The sequence below is a fragment of the Ahaetulla prasina genome, chromosome 2 (assembly GCF_028640845.1).
Source record: "Ahaetulla prasina isolate Xishuangbanna chromosome 2, ASM2864084v1, whole genome shotgun sequence".
NCBI lineage: Eukaryota > Metazoa > Chordata > Lepidosauria > Squamata > Colubridae > Ahaetulla > Ahaetulla prasina.
The window spans coordinates 259,934,519-259,953,027 of record NC_080540.1 but is presented as its reverse complement, the minus strand read 5'-3'; the positions used below and the strand labels follow the sequence as shown (position 1 = coordinate 259,953,027).

General features: G+C 33.5%; 1 protein-coding gene across 2 annotated transcripts in view; it reads right to left on the bottom strand.

Moving 5' to 3' along the window:
• Positions 1 to 3,586: 3,586 nt before the first annotated feature.
• Positions 3,587 to 18,509, bottom strand: part of ELL2 (elongation factor for RNA polymerase II 2) — a 49,809-nt gene continuing 34,886 nt past the window's right edge. Inside the window, exons 6-12 of one of the 2 annotated variants that reach the window (XM_058168122.1) lie at positions 17,939 to 18,063; positions 17,732 to 17,825; positions 13,891 to 14,458; positions 9,513 to 9,579; positions 7,848 to 8,019; positions 6,778 to 6,822; positions 3,587 to 4,956 (exon numbers count right to left, since the gene is read on the bottom strand). In XM_058168122.1, coding sequence (XP_058024105.1) covers positions 4,843 to 4,956; positions 6,778 to 6,822; positions 7,848 to 8,019; positions 9,513 to 9,579; positions 13,891 to 14,458; positions 17,732 to 17,825; positions 17,939 to 18,063 — 1,185 coding nt within the window. In that variant the 3' untranslated portion in view covers positions 3,587 to 4,842. The remainder of the gene's footprint in view (positions 4,957 to 6,777; positions 6,823 to 7,847; positions 8,020 to 9,512; positions 9,580 to 13,890; positions 14,459 to 17,731; positions 17,826 to 17,938; positions 18,064 to 18,509) is intronic. The other variant, XM_058168123.1, reaches the window with a different exon arrangement.

The window sequence follows — 18,509 nt, the reverse complement described above, 5'->3', positions numbered from 1 at the left end:
ACCAATCTCTGTAGAACAAAGCTTTGCTTTTGAATAAAATGAGTTGAACAATGTGATGTACCTTTTCAGTGATTTCATAATGTGATTTTCTGTTCTGCTGAGTTGTCTGGAAGGGGAATCTAGCTGACAGGGACAGCACAGGAAAGTTACCTTATTATGATTTTTTTTGGTGGGGGGGGCTTTCTTTTGTAATAAGAAACATCATTTCCACAATCCCTCAAAGCTGATTGTATAAATGAAATTAAAGAGCTAATTCAACTGGAGTTTTAATATTTTTCCTCGTAAATCACTAAAATGAGTAATTAAATTATTGATCTTTCCCATATGATAAGTACCCAGTATGGTATTTTCATTATGAAGCAGACAGACATAATTTCACAGGATTAACGTAACAGTATACATGAAGCATCACAGTTTGTATGTGCAATGTTTAGGATTTGGGGACCTGAGATGGAAATAGCAAGAGACAAAGGTAACATTATCTGATGAGTAAAGAGCAAGTGATCAATCACGTTTCACTTCCTGTATTAATACTAGGACTGTGCAATGCTTTAGATTTCATTTGGATGACGTATTTTGAAAGTGCAGGTGAACAAACAGGGCTTGTGTCAGCAAGTCATGAAAGCATTGTGCTTTTTTTTCTCAACAATGCAGCTGTGGTAGGGAGGTTTCAATAGCAAGCAAAGCAATCCTAGAAGCAAATGTAGCAGCCTCAATGACTGCATATGCAGTATGTTCTCATTGTACTTTCATGTCTCTTAAAATACCTCAGCTAAATTAAATCAAAACATTGTACAGCCTTATTATATATCATTGTTAAAAAAACCTGAGATCTGGTCATTTATGCAAATGAAAGCATACATGAAATAAAATAGCATGTTCCTAGTAAATGTATAATGAATTGCTGCATGATTGCCATTTTCAATTCTGGCTCAAGATATTTTGAATACTGCTCTAGAGTGGCATTTTAGGACACTGGATATAAATGTGTCATGATGTCATGGCCCCATCACTTTGATGAACTGCTTGAGGTGTGTATATGTTAGAGCAGGGGTCTCAAACTCACGTCATCTTCATGACTCCCCCCCTTTCGCTAAACCGGGAGTGGGCATGGCCAGCACATGACACATCTGGCCCAAGGGCCATGAGTTTGACACTCCTGTGCTACAGACTTGCTCTTGGGCTTACAGTGAGCTGTGGGAATTTTGGGGAAGGTGGTTCAATAAAAGGGGATTCCATCCTTCATATCACCAGTGTTGCTTAAGTGGCCTGCTCCCAGTCATAACAGTGGGGGTAATCCTTTGGGCAGCCCTTTTGCTGTAGCTTTCTCACTTTGTATTACTTTCCAAGTTTTTTATATATATTGTATAGCAGTATCTGTACATTTATTAATTACTTCACTCACTCGTTCAGTGCTGAATTAAAAGATTCATGGCAAATACGGCCATATATTCATAGTAAAAAGAACTGAAAAAAATAATAACCAATAGATAAAATTATAAAAATTAGATTCATAGCAAAACAAATTTAAAAAATGTGATAAGATGGTGACATTTCAAGCATTCTAAGGCCGTTCAGCCATTTGTGAATGTTACCTATTTTCATCACCTGGGCTATAGGGCTTACAGGAACAGTTGTAAGGAACTCTATAATCACAATTATTCAAATACATTAAGCTCAAGTGTGTCTTAAAGTGGAATATGCAGGTGATGTACATTTGCCTGGTCACAAGAATAGTGACAAAATTACCATCAAATTGCAAAAGGCAGCTTTACTTGTAACAATTTACATTTTGTGATGATACCTTTAACACTATCAAACAATATTTGGCTATTTTAGGTCTTTGGAAAGGACTCAATAATTATCAGAAAAAAATGCCAAATCCAGTATAAACATCTGGATGATTGTGTGACCAACTGTAAGAGTTGCTATGATTGTGAAAATGTTAAGCTATGTTTTCCCTTTAATGGAATCAATGCTACAAGAAAAGCCAGCAGTTGGGATGAGAAAAATATACCCACCAAGGAGAAAACAGATTATCCATAAATTTTAAGGACAACATATTTGCAAAAGGAATTACCACTTTTTTCAATACTGTGAAGCTGAGCCTATAGTAAATCTGCTATTATCCAAATGTGAGAATGGTATATGAATATAAGGCAGAACTAATTTGAGAGGGGTGCAAAGAGCCCATATGGACATGCCAAAATTCCCAAGGCAACTGTTACAAATCTAGATTTTTATACCATTTGGTATGATGACTACTAACTTAAAAGCAATAACTGCAGCAAGATTCAAATGATACTAAAAAAAAGACCAATTACAAGAAAAATTTAACCTAAATAAACATTAATTTGGAGTTTCTTACATGGATTGAGTTCAACAAAAAATTCAGTCAAATGTCATACAACATAGGTTCATCAGTACACTGATACGGATACAGGAAGACTGTCAATCTGATAATCAGAAAGTGCTATCCTAATAATTTAGGTATCCTGTACTTTCATAATCCTATAGACACATGCATTTATTCAGTGTATCAATTTGTAGGGTATTTTGATCACCCAGGTAATTCTAAGCAGTTTAAATATCAAACTTTTTCTTAAAAAAATAAAATATTAAAACAGACATCAGGGAAGGATAAGGTAAAGATAAAGGTTCCCCTCGCACATACGTGCTACTCATTGCCGACTCTAGGGGGTGGTGCTCATCTCCGTTTCAAAGACGAAGAGCCAGCGCTGTCCGAAGACGTCTCCGTGGTCATGTGGCCGGCATGACTCAACGCCAAAGGCGCACAGAACGCTGTTACCTTCCCACCAAAGGTGGTCCCTATTTTTTCTACTTGCATTTTTACGTGCTTTCGAAACTGCTAGGTTGGCAGAAGCTGGGACAAATAATGGGAGCTCACCCCGTTACACGGCAGCACTAGGGATTTGAACCGCTGAGCTGCTGATCTTTCGATTGACAAGCTCAACGTCCTAGCCCCTGAGCCAAATATATTCCCAAATCAAAAATTGTCTGGGCACTGGTACTGACAGAATAAGAAGAGAAAATATTTTGTATTTCCTATTGTGAATAAATGATGCAAAAATTGCAATTTCTTAACAAAGTGTTCATTGGAGAAAAATACAATTCTTCTTTGTAACAATGGGCTACAAGTTTTCCCTCATGTTACTTTCTTGCCAGTGATGTAGCTTTCAATCCTCATCTTACCCAGAAGGGAGGCCTCAAAAAATGGCACAAGTGTAGAGATACCTGAAGAAGATTCTGTGCTGAAAATGTCCTGACATACCTGTCTAAATCTTCACTGGCACTAGTGTTCCCTGGAGACAGCCAGGTGCTTGGATGGCTGTGTGGGTGTGCCACTTCCTGAGTTCTTCTGCATACCCAACACACTGCAGGATTTGGTACAAACTCAGAGCTACCATATTATGAAGTCTGCTACCTCCTCTCAAACTTGAGAGACTATAATGGCTACCATTGTGCACCTCACTATTATCCAAACTTTTTTTTGTAAGATTCAGTAATACATTAACTCAGATTCTATTGTAAATTATATTCTAGTAAGCAATACATGACAACAGAGTTGATGCTGAAGACAAGTTTATTAAAGATACTACCAAAATTTTTGGCAAACATTAAAAAAAATTAGATTTGTAAACACAATGCTTCCCTTTTCAATTGGCAGCACTTTGAAAGAAATATATTAAGACAAAAAGAAAAGACAAATATAAGTCTAAGTTTTGACCAAATAACTTATGTTCCCACATGATAAAATGATGGTTTAATTAAATTAAACCAATTAACACCATGAAATGAAAGTTTGTGCTGTTTGATGATCACAGTATTTTGTAGTTAAATACATCTTTGTTATATTCCTGATCCTCAGGAAAAAAATCTTTAAATATACATTTCATGTAGGCAATAGCTTCATTGCATATTTCTCTTCAAAAAATACTTTTATAGCAGTATATAAATAGGCCACCTACATGTTTAATTTTATAATTTTGCTCCAAACTATATAATTATTTTTAGAGTATCAATTCATCTCTGGTAAGAAAGCTGACAAATTTGTCCTGTACTAACACTTGTTAGTTACATCAACCTGAACATTTGGCCTATGTACCATTCCAGCCCACATATTGTGTATGCATGCAACACTCTCTCTCTTTCTCTCTCTCTCACACACACATACATATAGTAGGCCACAGAATGCTCCCCATTTTTACACAGAGGGAAGCAGTGTACTTATGGTAAAATTAATTAAGTATATTTCAGGTACATAAGAAAACACCATAAGGCAACCACTGTAGTGGGGGTTGAAATCACAGGAATAAGTGTTTCTTGTTGATAGGTGTATATATATATAGAGAGAGATATAAAAGTTATATACCACCTTTTTACCCTCCCCGAACAATGTATCATTTTTGTTTTATTTTGTGCAAATTTTAAAACTCTGTACCACTTAAGGCAAATAGTTTTGCATTCAGAAGAAAACAATTCAGAAAATAGACCTGTAGTTATTGAAAAGCTTTTTTTTTTAAACTACAATTTTTCATTTGAAAAATGTGTACAATCTCAGAACTATAGTCTGGATCCCCATTACCCAATGGTAAAATGATTTCCATGGATAAACGAGTAAGAATTAAGGAAAAGGGGACCAGAAAAAAGCAGCTTCAACTATGCAGAGAAGCAACATCCTCACCATCAACAAAACAGCAAATTCAGACTGCTAATGCTCCTGCCTTAGAGAACGTTCACTTATTTTTAACTCTTAGAATAAGCTGTATGGAATTTTAAATAAATAATCTTTAGTTTATTCACATCTTCTGGTCCAGAGCCCTAGTGCCATGACCCTGCTTGTTGGTCAAATTCACCTATAAGTCTTTTGATATGAGCCAACTTGTTATGAAGATATTCGCATCTGTACTTTTCTTCATGGTAGTTGGGACTAGACTGTAACAGTAAATAAAAATAAAGTAAGTTTTTGACAGAACAACATTCTTTTAAACAAATTACATAGCTTTATTTTTAATAAACATTCCCAAATCAGCTAAAATATCATTATTATATTTCACACATCAAACAAGAAATACAGAAATAATTTAATTTAATTTAATTTATTCATTAAGTTCAAAATAATAAGAAATAGCATTTTGTGAAATTTACTTTAAAGAAAGGAATAAGCAATGTATATTTAGTCAAATTTCATCCAGGAACATTTTAATGGTTTCATATTCATGATTTATCTGATTTTAAGTATCTATAGATGGAATTGCATCTTTCCAGAAATATTTTTGTCTTGGATTTCTGAAAAAATGATTCACTGTTAATGCTGACTGGTACAGACGTAATGGTTATTGTATGAGTGAAGAGAGTCATACTTCACTACTTCCATATTGTTATATGCATTAATGAGGAGGTTCAATAAATATGAACTTAGTCAAAAATATGATATGTTATGTAACATTTGAAAAACATGAAGCATGATACAAAAATGTTGAGTGATTCCAAATATCACTGGAGAAAAAAGGGTTTAAAAAAATTAAATGCTTAAATTACATTCTTTAACTTTACATGTGATTTAGATGTGGCTTTTTCTGGGGTCTTCCCTCAGAAAGCGAAATTTTGTCTGGAAATATATCCTAACAGGAATCCCTTTGTTAGATTTATATTCCTTGTGTCAAAGATCTGCTTGTGGTCACTTACATAAAATTGGGAGGCTTGCCTACTTTTCTCATTTTCTTTTGATTCCCTTCAGATATTAGTAAATACTTAAGTTAGCTTCACACAATTTTGTTCCTTCAAGGTTTCTATGGCAACTATATCTTTCTTTGGCCCTGACCAACACTGTGCCCAGAAAATGATGGCAATAGCATTTAAAGGATTCATTTAAGTTTCAATAGTTTATCAGAAAGGGACATATGGACATATGGCTAAATATATTATCAAAATCTCAAAATCAAAATCCCGTTCTAAAATGCTCCATTTCAAATTCCTTATTTATTTTTTCATTTCAGATTAATACAGAATCTAAAATTGTATTACTAAAAATATACTTGGCAAGAGACCTTTTGAAAATACTCAGCTTGGAAGAAATATTCTGAAAATAAATGTGCACCTAATGAAGTAAATTGGGGGAATTATGCAAGAACAGTTTGCAATCAACATAGACCCCTAATGAGTGTGTATATGTATATAGTGGAAAGTGATGGCCCCAAACAGTGATATAAGAAATAGAATGAATGAATGATTTCATTCAGTGTTCTACAACTCTTTTTCCAGAGAATATACAAACCCTAAAATATACTAGCAATGTGAAAGTTTCACTAGTTCAATATCCTCTTTGTTTTTATACTCTCTAGCCAAATTATTTCTACTGAAACTCAGCAACAATTTACAGAAACAGAACTGAAATGATGTGGCTAGAAGCTGCTGTATGGTTTTATCTCTGTGCCTTTGTAGTTCCCACAAATATGAGCAACACAAATTTTTTACCCAGATTAAGAAACAATATAACATGAAGCCACAACCTTTACTGAAAGGATAAAATAGCTTCTGTTACACTGAGCTTGCTTCTCAGTCTGAATAAGCTTTTCTAGCTGCCTATTTTAAATATATTACCAGCTAAATATTACCCAGTGATTTTTTTAATATATTTCAAAGTAGATTTATATCAGATCAAACAAAATTAAACTTATACAAGTATACAAATTAGACTATAACAATGCCAGCCTAAAAATATGGTGTATCATTTTTAATAGCAATTACACCAACCTGTTTAATCTTCCGATATTCTTGTAAGACTTCCTCATGAAGGATCTAGAAGCAAGAATAATTCAATGGCTATAAGGTTCAGCTGCTATATTCACACCCCCGTGTACAGCAAAGCATTTTTTGGAATTGAATCAATACAATTACATAAGTTTTAATTATTAACAGTTTCTTTGAACTAAGCAAGCAGGAAGTGTCTCAAATAAGTGCCATACGAAGACCTAGGGCAAAACATTTCTCTTCTTTTTACCAAAAATTGTCACTTCTTTCCTCAAATTTAGAGTGTTTTACATCTAGAGTCTGAAAATCCAAATGAGAGATCTCTCATTGGTTCCTTTTTCTATCATGATGTAACAGCAAGGAGAAATTTTACTAGCAGTGAAAGATGTGTTACTGATACTGCCTTTCTGTACCAAAGAACTTTTTTATATCAGAAAGTTTCATAAGGCAAGTATCTTTCTGACCATCATGCTAAGCAGACCTAGATAGGGCAACCTCCTCTTAATTGTATTTCTCTGCTACCTAGTTCTTTTTGAATAAATAATTAAATTAAACTATAATAAAAACTGTTTATTAGTTTATAAAGAGAATGGAAATAAAAAACTTGCAGCTATTCTTAAACACTAAATTACTTCTGTTCTGTTTCATCATCTGCACTCAGCACTGTAATTCAGTGTTTTGACTACTAAAAGTATTGTCAGAAATAAACAAACAAACAATCCAATCTAATTATAACACTTTTGCAGCAGCCTTAAAGGAAAAAAAGCAAGATTACAACATAATAAATAATAAACAAACAAACAAACAAACAAATAATAAATAAATAAATACATAGTAGGAATCTACATAGTAGGAATCACTAATAATGCAACATTCTTCAATAAATATTTTTATGTAAGTTTCACTGTAGGAATCATTCATTCATCCTTTTGTTCATTCATCCACTCTATGTATTCTTTTAAAACAAGCAAAAATAACCTATTTGCACATTTGTATAATCCAGTATTACTATCTTAGCCACAAGGTAGACTTTCATGAAGAGAGCTTTTAACAGTTGAAAAAGCAACCTTTACCTGATATTCCTTAGTTCCTGGAGAGAGTAGTTTACGCTGTGCATCTAGTTTCATAAATCTCCTAGTTACACTCTCCATCCTTGCATGCAAAGTTCTGTACTCGTCATATTCTGCATTAAAATCATCCTTGTAACTTTGACGTTGCTCATATGAGACAATTGCTATGTATTTGCTGTTGCAAATAAAAAAACAATGTTTTTATAATATTGTCCAGTCCTAAATATTGCAGTAATTCTTCAAAACCTTATCTAAATACACTTATAATCCTTAATCCATAACACTCATTGCATGATCATTATTAACTAAATTCTATTTTCTATACTTTAGATATATCTGATTCTTTCCATGGCTTCATACAAAGCCATCTAATAAAGCTAACAGTTGAGATGGTACAAATAAGGTTCAAGAATATTTAAAGAGAGTTATCTGTTTAATCCCCTTGTGAACATATGTCCAAATTTTATACTTTCTAGAATTAATATCACTGAATCACTTATCTTCTGAAAAACAATTTTCATGAATATACTAGGTCAATAAAGTTAATAAAAAGCCCAACTTATTTAAAGCAAAGGAAATAATTATCCAACTGTATCAGAGCACTCAGGACTTTATTTATCTAGAGCTCTCATTATGATAAGCACTTTGCTGCCAATACTTTTCAGTCCTTGCTGCTCTGCTGTCTTTAAATGCCTAGTTTTTTTTATTCTCTCTCTCTCTCTCTCTCTCTCTCTCTCTCACTCACTCTCACTCTCACTCTCTCCCACCAATGCTAACAAACAAAAACATTGTTCTAGACCTTTTTCAGAAAATATACTTCCCTTTCATAATGTTGCAAGGATGAAAAACTAGATAGTAAGAAATAAAAAAGCAACATGCAACAGTCTGTCAGTATCGGATAAAAGCAACCTTCCAGTGATTTTTAGTTCTATCTCTTCCATCGCTGCCATTAATTTTACCTTTAATAGAATTATGCAAGCTTTAAAATGTTATATAAATGCAGGATAAATGTTTCCAAATGGGAGCAATAAAAAAAAGGCTCAGGGTTCAGTGCCAGTTGTAACTAATATGCTAGACACATACAAGCACTATCATTCTAGGGATAAGGGTCCTGTAGAGTAGCATTACCATTGCTAAGCTGGACAAGAGCACATTAAAATTACTAGCAAAGTTATGCCAACTCAAGCTACTTAAAAATATAAATCATTGGGGAAGAGCAAAAAATGACATTCCCCAAAAAATTTGTTTGCAAAATTTTTATTACAGTTTCCTTTTTGAAAGCTCCTTCTGTATAAGAAAAAGCAATTTACTACAAATATCTGGACACAGATTGGAAGGAAAAATGACAGAATTCTGTACTAGCGTCAAGGTGGTAGCATCAGAAGCCAACTTTTTTTTGCTTGGCAAGCTGTCCAAATGCCTTAGTGAATAGTTATTTTGTAAAGGCCAGTGGTAACAAAAGTAGGCACTTGAATTTGGAATAGTATTTGAGATAGGTGCATGTATATGAAGACGTTTTTCTATATAATATAAATTGCATAATTGTGCAATATTTTTATGCAGCTCTGATATAAAAACCCTGGTAACTCTTACATTTTAAATGTTCATCAATCTAGGTAATACTGCATGAACATTTTTGTTTATTGTCCCACCCCTTTCTCCACTTACACAAAGTAGTCTGGTAGTTCACTTGTTGACAAAGGATCTGTAGTGGCAGTACATGTCTTTTTAACACCTATAAAAATAGAAGTTTCAGATTTTGATAATGTTCCATGTCAAACTTGATTGCTATGTTATTACTTTTTACGGATTAGCTTTAAGTGAGAATTAAGAGCACTTTTCCCTGCTAAACTATTTATACTGCAAGTTATATGGGAAATTTTAGCTAGCCAGGGGCAAAAATACAAATGCAGAAATAATGTCAGCCTGCATACAATATTCTAATCTACTAGGCAAGCTTCTCATAAGTTACAGCATCTCCCCAACTATTCAAAAAATTTGACATATGTTGGAATTTCACACAAAGATTTTATTGCAGAACTGCAATAAAAAAAGAGTGGAATGCTTAGTGTTTGGCTTTTCATGGATTCTTCTCCCTCATCCAGTAACAAAAAATTATGAACATGCTAGATTGCCATGCAATTTACCACAATTTAGAACAAGTAATATAGAGAAATGGGAATGCATAACGTAAGATGGATCCATTACAGCAGAGGTCTTCAAACTTGGCAGCTTTAAGATTTGTGTACTTCAATTCCCAGAATTCTCCAGCCAGCATAGCTTGAAGTTTGAAGACCTCTGCATTACAGTAATTTTAAAGTGGCAGGGTTAAAATAATGGTTTGGGTTCTAAAGCATCTCTTGTATTAATGAGATGTGTAACACTTTCAATTTTGCTGCAATATCGTGAAATGTTAAATACTAAAAGAAGTTACGTTGTCAAGTTATATAAGGCAGATCTGGTTTTTTTTCTTTAAAAGTGAATGCTTGTAGCTATCTTTGATAGCTTGGAGTATTATTTTGTATTATTAAACAACAGATTATCAAAGCATTCGTGACCTATCTAAGACAACCATATTAGGAGCTCCAGTTAATAAAAGACCTATTATATCCACTCAGTGATAAATTTGTACCGATTTGTTATAACTTTTCACTTAAGTTATGCCACGATTTTCTTTTTTAAAAGGCTTATAATTCAAGATTTTTGGTCATTAGAAGTTGTTGGTGTTCAATAACTTTTAGTAAGCAACTACTACCTTTATTCTCTTTTTTTTCCCTAGCCATTGAATCTTTCTGAAAAAGCAGAAGATAATCTTTAGCAAAAACACTGCAATGCAAAGCTGATGCAGTGCAATACTAAGACAAAGTTCCCAATCTTTCCAGGTTTGTGGCCAGGCAGGGAGTGAAGAGGGAATGGTTCCGTGCAAATGGTGGGCAAACGCAAACTCACAGCTCCATTTACAGAAGTGGCGGGCATGCACACCCACTGCTTGCACAAGTGGGGGAGGTGTTTGCACTCGCCTGCCACTTCCTTGGCCTGGTTCCAAATAGCTCCAGGCCTGGTAGTGGACCACAGACCAGGGATTAAGGACCCCTGTGCTAAGAAATCAATCAAATGGAATGCAGGACTGGTTCCAGGCATTAATTTATCATTTTTATTAATTTTACTGGTTAAATTTATATCCCACTTTTCCTTTAGGAGGTCGGAAGGGCATATATAGTATTCTTCCCCCCAATTTCACACCAGAACAACAATCCTGTGATAGGCTGGAAGAAAATGACTGACCAAAGTCACCCTGTAATGACTCATGGCTGAATCTTACACTTGTGTCTCCCCAGACTTACCTTTTCCCACCATGAAATGCATGCATCTGCATTTCTAGAATATGACCCATAGTCACCCCTATTATCATCATGTGTATCACTACACATTTATCTGATCAAAGGCTTATTAGAAGTTATTACAAGCAATTTTAAACTATGCTTTAAATGTTTTCATAGCTATGCCATAGCAATACAAGTTAGCGAAGACAAACATGTGCCTTTAAGATGCATCAGGTTTCCAGTTTACATCAGAGAAATCAGTTTTACAATTTGGATTTTGCGAAGTTACACAGAAATATCTCAAAAACCCAAACCAAGCCTGTCTCAAGGCCTCTTCTCTGATTAGGAGCTGTAAAAGACAAGAAGCTTATTTTGTGTTCTGATTCCAAAACCCCTCCCACATTCTCTTGGGAAGAACCATAATTCTGGTGAATGTTTACTTTTAGATAAGCACCAAAACTAAACAAAACTTCTACACTACTGGATAGGGGATGGTTTTTACTGGTTAATATTACTCCTCTCCTTTGCTGAGAAATAAAAGGAACCTAGAATTAGAAATGCATGATTTGAGGTTTGCATAACATGAATTTCTATGGTACAATAAAGTTAAAGTTAATGCAAATTTTAAGAATAATTACTGTATATTAGCAGTGCCATATTGAAAATATGGAATTGACATAAATCCAGGCTGTCCCTGAAAATACTTTTATGGACCTCAACATAAGAAGCCTTTTATAAGAAAGAAACAGTAAGTAAACAAAAATTGTTAGCTTATCAAGAATTATTAGAACAGGAACATGAAGAATATAAAATGAAATTAAGAGAGCAACTGATTGCATAGGGATTTAGTTTTTATTGGTTTTTGTGTGCGTAATTAAAAGAGTTAGGGTAAATAATAAGACATTTAAAAGTGAGCAGAAGATAGAATTTGAAACTGAATTATGTACAAATATATGTACTGAACATTTGCTAAAATGTATAAAATTTTATTGAAATTTGAAACAGAAGAACAAGTGAAAGACTTCATGATAAAATGGACTAAGACTAAGATATTATTTAGTGATGGAAAAGTGGGAATATACTGTATGTGATTAAAAGGATTGAAATTTTCATTATAATTTAAAAGACAATTTTAAAATGATGTATATGAGCATTTATAAAATTATTATTTAGAAAAATGTCTAGAATGCATAAACGTACTTCAAATTTATATTGAAACTGTGGACAACATGAGGGGTCATTTTAGTTTGGTAGTCTTGTAAAAAAAAACCAGAAATTTCTGGATTAAAATACATATATTGTTACAAAGTTAACATTCAACTTAAACCAGAAATTGCCTTGCAGGAATTAATGGATGGTTAATTAGAAAAGGAGCAATGGAAAATTACTTTTATGTATGATTGCTGCTTAATTAGTATTGGGAGTAGAGGTGGATTCTCAAGCTGGATGTTGACATTGAAACTATTATATGAGCAAACAAAACACTGAAACACTCTGAAATATCCACAATGGAAGAATGGTTAGGGAAGGTGACAGAGCTAGCAGAGATGGCAAAATTAACTCATTAGAGAAAGATTAACAACTACATTTATCTGTGACTGGAATCCCTTATGAACCTTTTGCTGAAAAAGAAAGAAAGAAAAATAAACTTTTGATTTATAGGTTTAAAAGTTAGAAAGGGTAGCTTATGAAAAGAAATTATGATGTAAACTTAGAGAGAGGGGATAAAATATAAATACAGTTATAATCTTTGCCAAAAAGTTTGGAAGTTGCTTCTTTATAGTATTTTCTATTTTTTCCATCTTTTTCTATTTTTTTCTTCCATTCACTGTTCTTTCTTATTTTCTTTGTCCCCCCACAATACTTGTATTGTTTTTATCTTGTTAAAAATTTATTCAATAAAAATTATATTAAAAATTATTCCTATTCTTTCCCATTATATAACAAATGAACATGATTTGTTTACGGAATGGAAAGTTTAAATTCAAAAGATGGTTGTAAATCATTCCCACCATTATTTAGAGTGGTTATTTTACTAGTTAAATAACCCAATGCAACCACTTAAAATAATTAAGATTAAATTATTTTAAATTATTTTAAACAGCATTTTATAAGATACAATTAACTGACAGAAAAGGTAATCTTTGCTCAAATATGACATTTCCATTTCTGTAGATTTGTACAGCAATTTGTTCTGCTTAGCTTCTCAAATTTAGGAATCAGTTAAGTACACATTAGATTCCTATGACATTTCTGCAACATGATTGATACCTTCATGTTTTCTGTTACCACCGCCAACTTGACAAGAGAAATGGTTGCATTTTGGAACCAAGCGGTATCAGAGCAGGGGTGCTATTCAGCAGGTTCTGACAGGTTTCAGAGAACCAGTAGCGGAAATTTTAAGTAGTTCGGAGAACCAGCAAATACCACCTCTGGCTGGCACCAGAGTGAGGTGGGAATGGAGGTTTTGCAATATCCTTTCCCTGGGAGTGGGGAGGGAATGGAGATTTTGAAGTATCCTTCCCTGCCACGCCCACCAAGCCACACCCACCCAAAACCAGTACTAAAAAAAATTGAATTCCACCATTGGATCAGAGGTATCAACAACTAATCCCTAATCTTTCTTGAATATAGATATTTGCAAAGAGATCTCACATAGCAATGCTAATGTAATAATCTGGCCTAGCTCTCTTGCAGTTCAAAATGAGACACAAAAACAATACCTTCACTCATTTTCTGACTGGAATTCTTCAGTTTGGTAATTTCTTGGCTTTCACAGTCTCTCATTTTCTTATCTTCATTCCCAGTGCTATGGTCTTTTATTTGGTCCTTCTCCTTATGCTTCTTTGATTTCTTTTTGGACTTTTTGTAAAGCAATGAATGTTTTTCATCTGTAGACTTTGGGCACACTGACAGACTTTCAGAAGGTGCTGGGATTTCCAGTGGAGTCCTGTATTTTTGATGCTGGTCCGCATAAATATTCCCATTCTGGCTTAAGGTGTCAACAGGTAGGTCTTGGGTACCCCGACCTTCGGGAGTGCTTGGGGAATTGGAGTTAGAACTTGCAGTCTGGGAAGGATTTGAAACAGGGAGACAAGTTGAAACAAATGGTGGAGCAGTTGGTGCTGCAGCAACTGCAGGAGGTGGTGGTGGTTGAGAAGTTTCAGCACTTTTTTCACCAGAATTAGGCAAATGGCTACTTAATGTTGGTTGAACTCTATTGGTAAGATGAGATATCCTTGGTTTTTTATTCATTAACGGATCAATAAAGTCAGAATCCAAAAGCCGTTTCTGCAACAAAATATGGTAGGTACAATGGTTAGTTTTCTCTATATTAAAAATTCAATTTAAATTGTACAAACTGCAATTACTAGGTTGTTGAACCCTGATGAGGAATACAAAGAATGATAAAAATCAAGCATAAGTAGAAAGAATATTAGTTAAAGAGTGGTCATTTATACCTGATTGCTAGAGTGGGATATAGTTGAATATATATTTTATTGATAGTGAGGGTCATAGGTAAGTACAAGTCCTCAGTTTGGTTATTCCATTATTATACACGGTGCCTGGCACATCATCAATAAAAGTATTAGAAATATGTTTTCTGCACTAAAATATGACCACTATTTCAGGCTTAAGGGGAACAAAAGTTTTACATTTATAATGCCATGGTAATTTTCCAGTGGATAAAGGTCCCGAAAAATTAATAGTCCATGTAATACAGGGTTAGGGACCAGACTTTATTATATAGTTATACATATATAACTATATAACACTATACATATAAAATCTTCTATCACTTTTAACACTAATGGGTTCAGCCCACAAAGTTTAACACACTTAAGTTTTTACTTAATCTCATCCCTCTTAAAACATTTTTTAATAGTCAAAGAGCTGATTTTCCAGCCTCTTGATTAGGCTCAGTCCTTCTTCACGCCATGTATAAAGTCATCGCACTTGACTGTGGAACTGATCTTATTTTAAAAACAAAGATTGACTCTGTGCCCAAGGATACATACTCAGCCTGTGTGCTATTTATTAATTCAGAAGCTTCTTGATGCTACTTCAAGATATTTTGGTGTGGGACTGCTAACCTAGAAAAACAACTAATGGCAAGCACATGGCAACTTAAGTAAACTGGTTAGCCTTAGATCAGTAGGCACAGGGATTATTTCAGGATAATGCAGAAGCTTCTACCAGCTTTATACTTTAGAATTCAGTCCTAGTTTTCAAGGGAGGCACAATAGGCAGTGAAACCAGCAGACCAAAGAGACAAATCCCTCCATTCTTATGTGCCTTTCTGATTTATGCCAGTATGCTCCTTCATAAACAGCTGATATAGAAACTTCCTGAAATTTTAGGAACATTACATTTAAATTTTCAGCATACTTCCATATGCTCTCATAAACTCATGTGAAGTATTGAGTATACCTTGTTTGTTTTAAGAAAGGTTTCAAATAAAAAGAAAAGTAAAATGATGCTTTTCAAATTAAAATTATTTTTTGTACAAAGATCATTATAGTATAATAAAATTTAAGAAATAAGAATTTTAATATTTGAGGACAAATCAGATGCATACATGCATACACACTTCATTTTGTGGCTCTCACATTGACACAAAAAATGTAATGCCGTGAGAGCTAGCTATCATTTGATGCAACACTGATGTGGCAATAGCTAAATTGCAAAACATCTTCCTGACACTGAAGGAAATAGGATATGTCCTAGTGCTCCATATAAAGGATGAAAAGAGTTTTGGATTACATCTCTAAATAAATCATTTTTAAAGAAAAAAGTTTTATATGTTGCTTTTGGTGAAATGGGCAATGTATAAATTTAATAAATAAATGTATCAAATAAAATATTCCAAAAATCAAACAAAAATCTATCTGGAAAGTAATAAAAATTGGGGACTTTGCTACTCTAATTAATCTCATTTGTAATTGTAATTATACAATTTGTATTCCAACTGAAACAGTACTAACATTACTGAATAGTACTGCAAAAATGAATTTATCTCCCAATTCCTTATATAGCAAAAATATCAAGTATAATTTGTGATTGATATCTCTAGTTTCTAATTGGTAGGGTTCTTTTGTTTTGGAAAAGTAAACTGAATTAACACGTAGCACAACTGTTCCTGTGATTTCCCCCCCACCCCAGTTTTCTCTTTCTAAGGGTAAGTATTGTAGGAGAGATTTGATGGAATCTATAGGATCTGAGGAGTGAATTCTTATTTGGAAATAAATTGAGGTTTACGTCCTTTTTACTTTTAATTGCTGGCTTCATATCCATCGCTTAAAGCTCTGTTTTAAGAATTTTCTGTGGATTTGTGGTCACAGCATAAAAGCATCATAATTTTTTTTTATTAACTGAATTTCCAAGTCTCTGAATCTATCCCTCAGAAATTTTCCATGTGTCTTGCTAAGAGATACTTTTATGAGGCACTTAATTTTCATAGAAATAGTCAAAAATAAAAGTATACAACATAGAGAAGGAACAAGGAATAAACTATTCCATCCTTATGAAATACTGTATATTTCTTAAGTAGGCTCATTTTTCCCTATTGTATTCTCATAATCATCAGTCTCCCGGCTACTTTTCTTTTTTAAAAAATGTATTACATTAATGCCACTTTGGAAGGATTTATATCCTCAAGATCAGAATATAAACTGATAGCCCAAACTCATCTGCAAGAATACTTCAGAGACATTGTGGTGAGGATACTTATCTATGTGTTTAAATTCTTGTGGGATTACCAAATCTTGCAAATAATGTTTGTTTTGACACTTGAAATCTTATGAAATATTGGTATAGCATCAGAGAAATATATTTGCACATTTTATTTCGTTCTTCCATGATATAGCTACTGGCAATTTCATTTTACTTTTTAAAATTAACATTTAAAGGAACTAAATATCATTTCTGTTGTGCTGATTGAGATGAGGTTTGGTAGGTTTCCTTCATCATATATTGCTATAAAACAAATATTTTTCATCATTATATCAAAAAGAGAAATGCTATTGTTATCTGTCGATATAGCAATAGTACTTAGACTTATATACTGCTTCATAGTGCTTTTACAGCCCTTTCCAAGCAGTTTACAGAGTCAGTATATTGCCTCCAACAATCTGGGTCCTCATTTTAATGATCTCAGAAGGATAGAAGGCTGAGTCAACCTTGTGCCAGTGACTGCAGCTAGCAGTCAGCTGAAGTAGCTTGCAGTGCTGCACTCTAACCATTGTGCTACCTTGGCTCATTATTCGATATTCTGTGAAACTGATTTACAGATGAAAAAGTGAATACTTTGAAAATGTAACATATATCCTTTGGTGCAGCCAAATTATTTGTGCTTCTTCTGCAGTGCTGCCTATGTTAGCCAGCAGCAAGTCTTTCAATCCAACCTGTGTATACAACAGGACTGCACACAAAAGATCCAAAGTTCAAAGAAAGTCTCCACCACTCACATATACATCTTCTCCAACTGATGTTTCCTCCAACCCTCCACTTTTGTCACATATTACCTTATTATATGATATAGAATTAAAGTGAAAAGGAAAATACCTGAGAAGGGGAAGAAGATGCAGCCTCTTTGACAGTCCTCAAAGGAGATCCCAGGTTGCTGGTGCTGGTGGCATTCTGAGATGAATGTAGTTTTCTGTAAAGATTATCCACATTCAGTATTACAAAGAAAATCAAAATGCCCTAATCTAAATCAAGAATTTAATTTTTCTGGATATCTACACAGGATGTGAAAGGCCTTGAACCTACCGAGAAAGTATTAATTCCAGCGACTGTCTATCTATTTCATTATATCCAGGCCAATCTTTTTGAATTTCCTTATAAACGTATTCTTTCAAAGTGTAAGAGTTGTCTTTTGGATTCAGATTGGCTACCTACAGATTAGAGATAAAAACACAAACACTTAAAATTAACTCCAAGATGAAGTATCTGAAAATATCACACTTAATATCTTGAAGTTTAATAATTAATTTTTATGGGTATTATGGTCTATGATTAAATATTTAATTGGTAAATTATTAAAACCATGTTATCAGAAACAGATTTCTTTTAAAAAAAACATAAAATCCATCACTATAGTTTTAGTATGTTTTTCAATAGAAAATCAAAACTAACAGAATAATAGAAAGAAGCCACTCTGTTAATCGTAGATCTACTTCAAGATCACATTTCTGGAAAACTACCTAACCTGGGAGGATTACTAAAATCTCTCTCAAGAATTTTTTAATTTTTATTTATTTTTATTTATTTTGTCATAACAGTATATATAAGCATAAGCATGAAAGTAACTATATAATATATAAGCATATATATAAACATA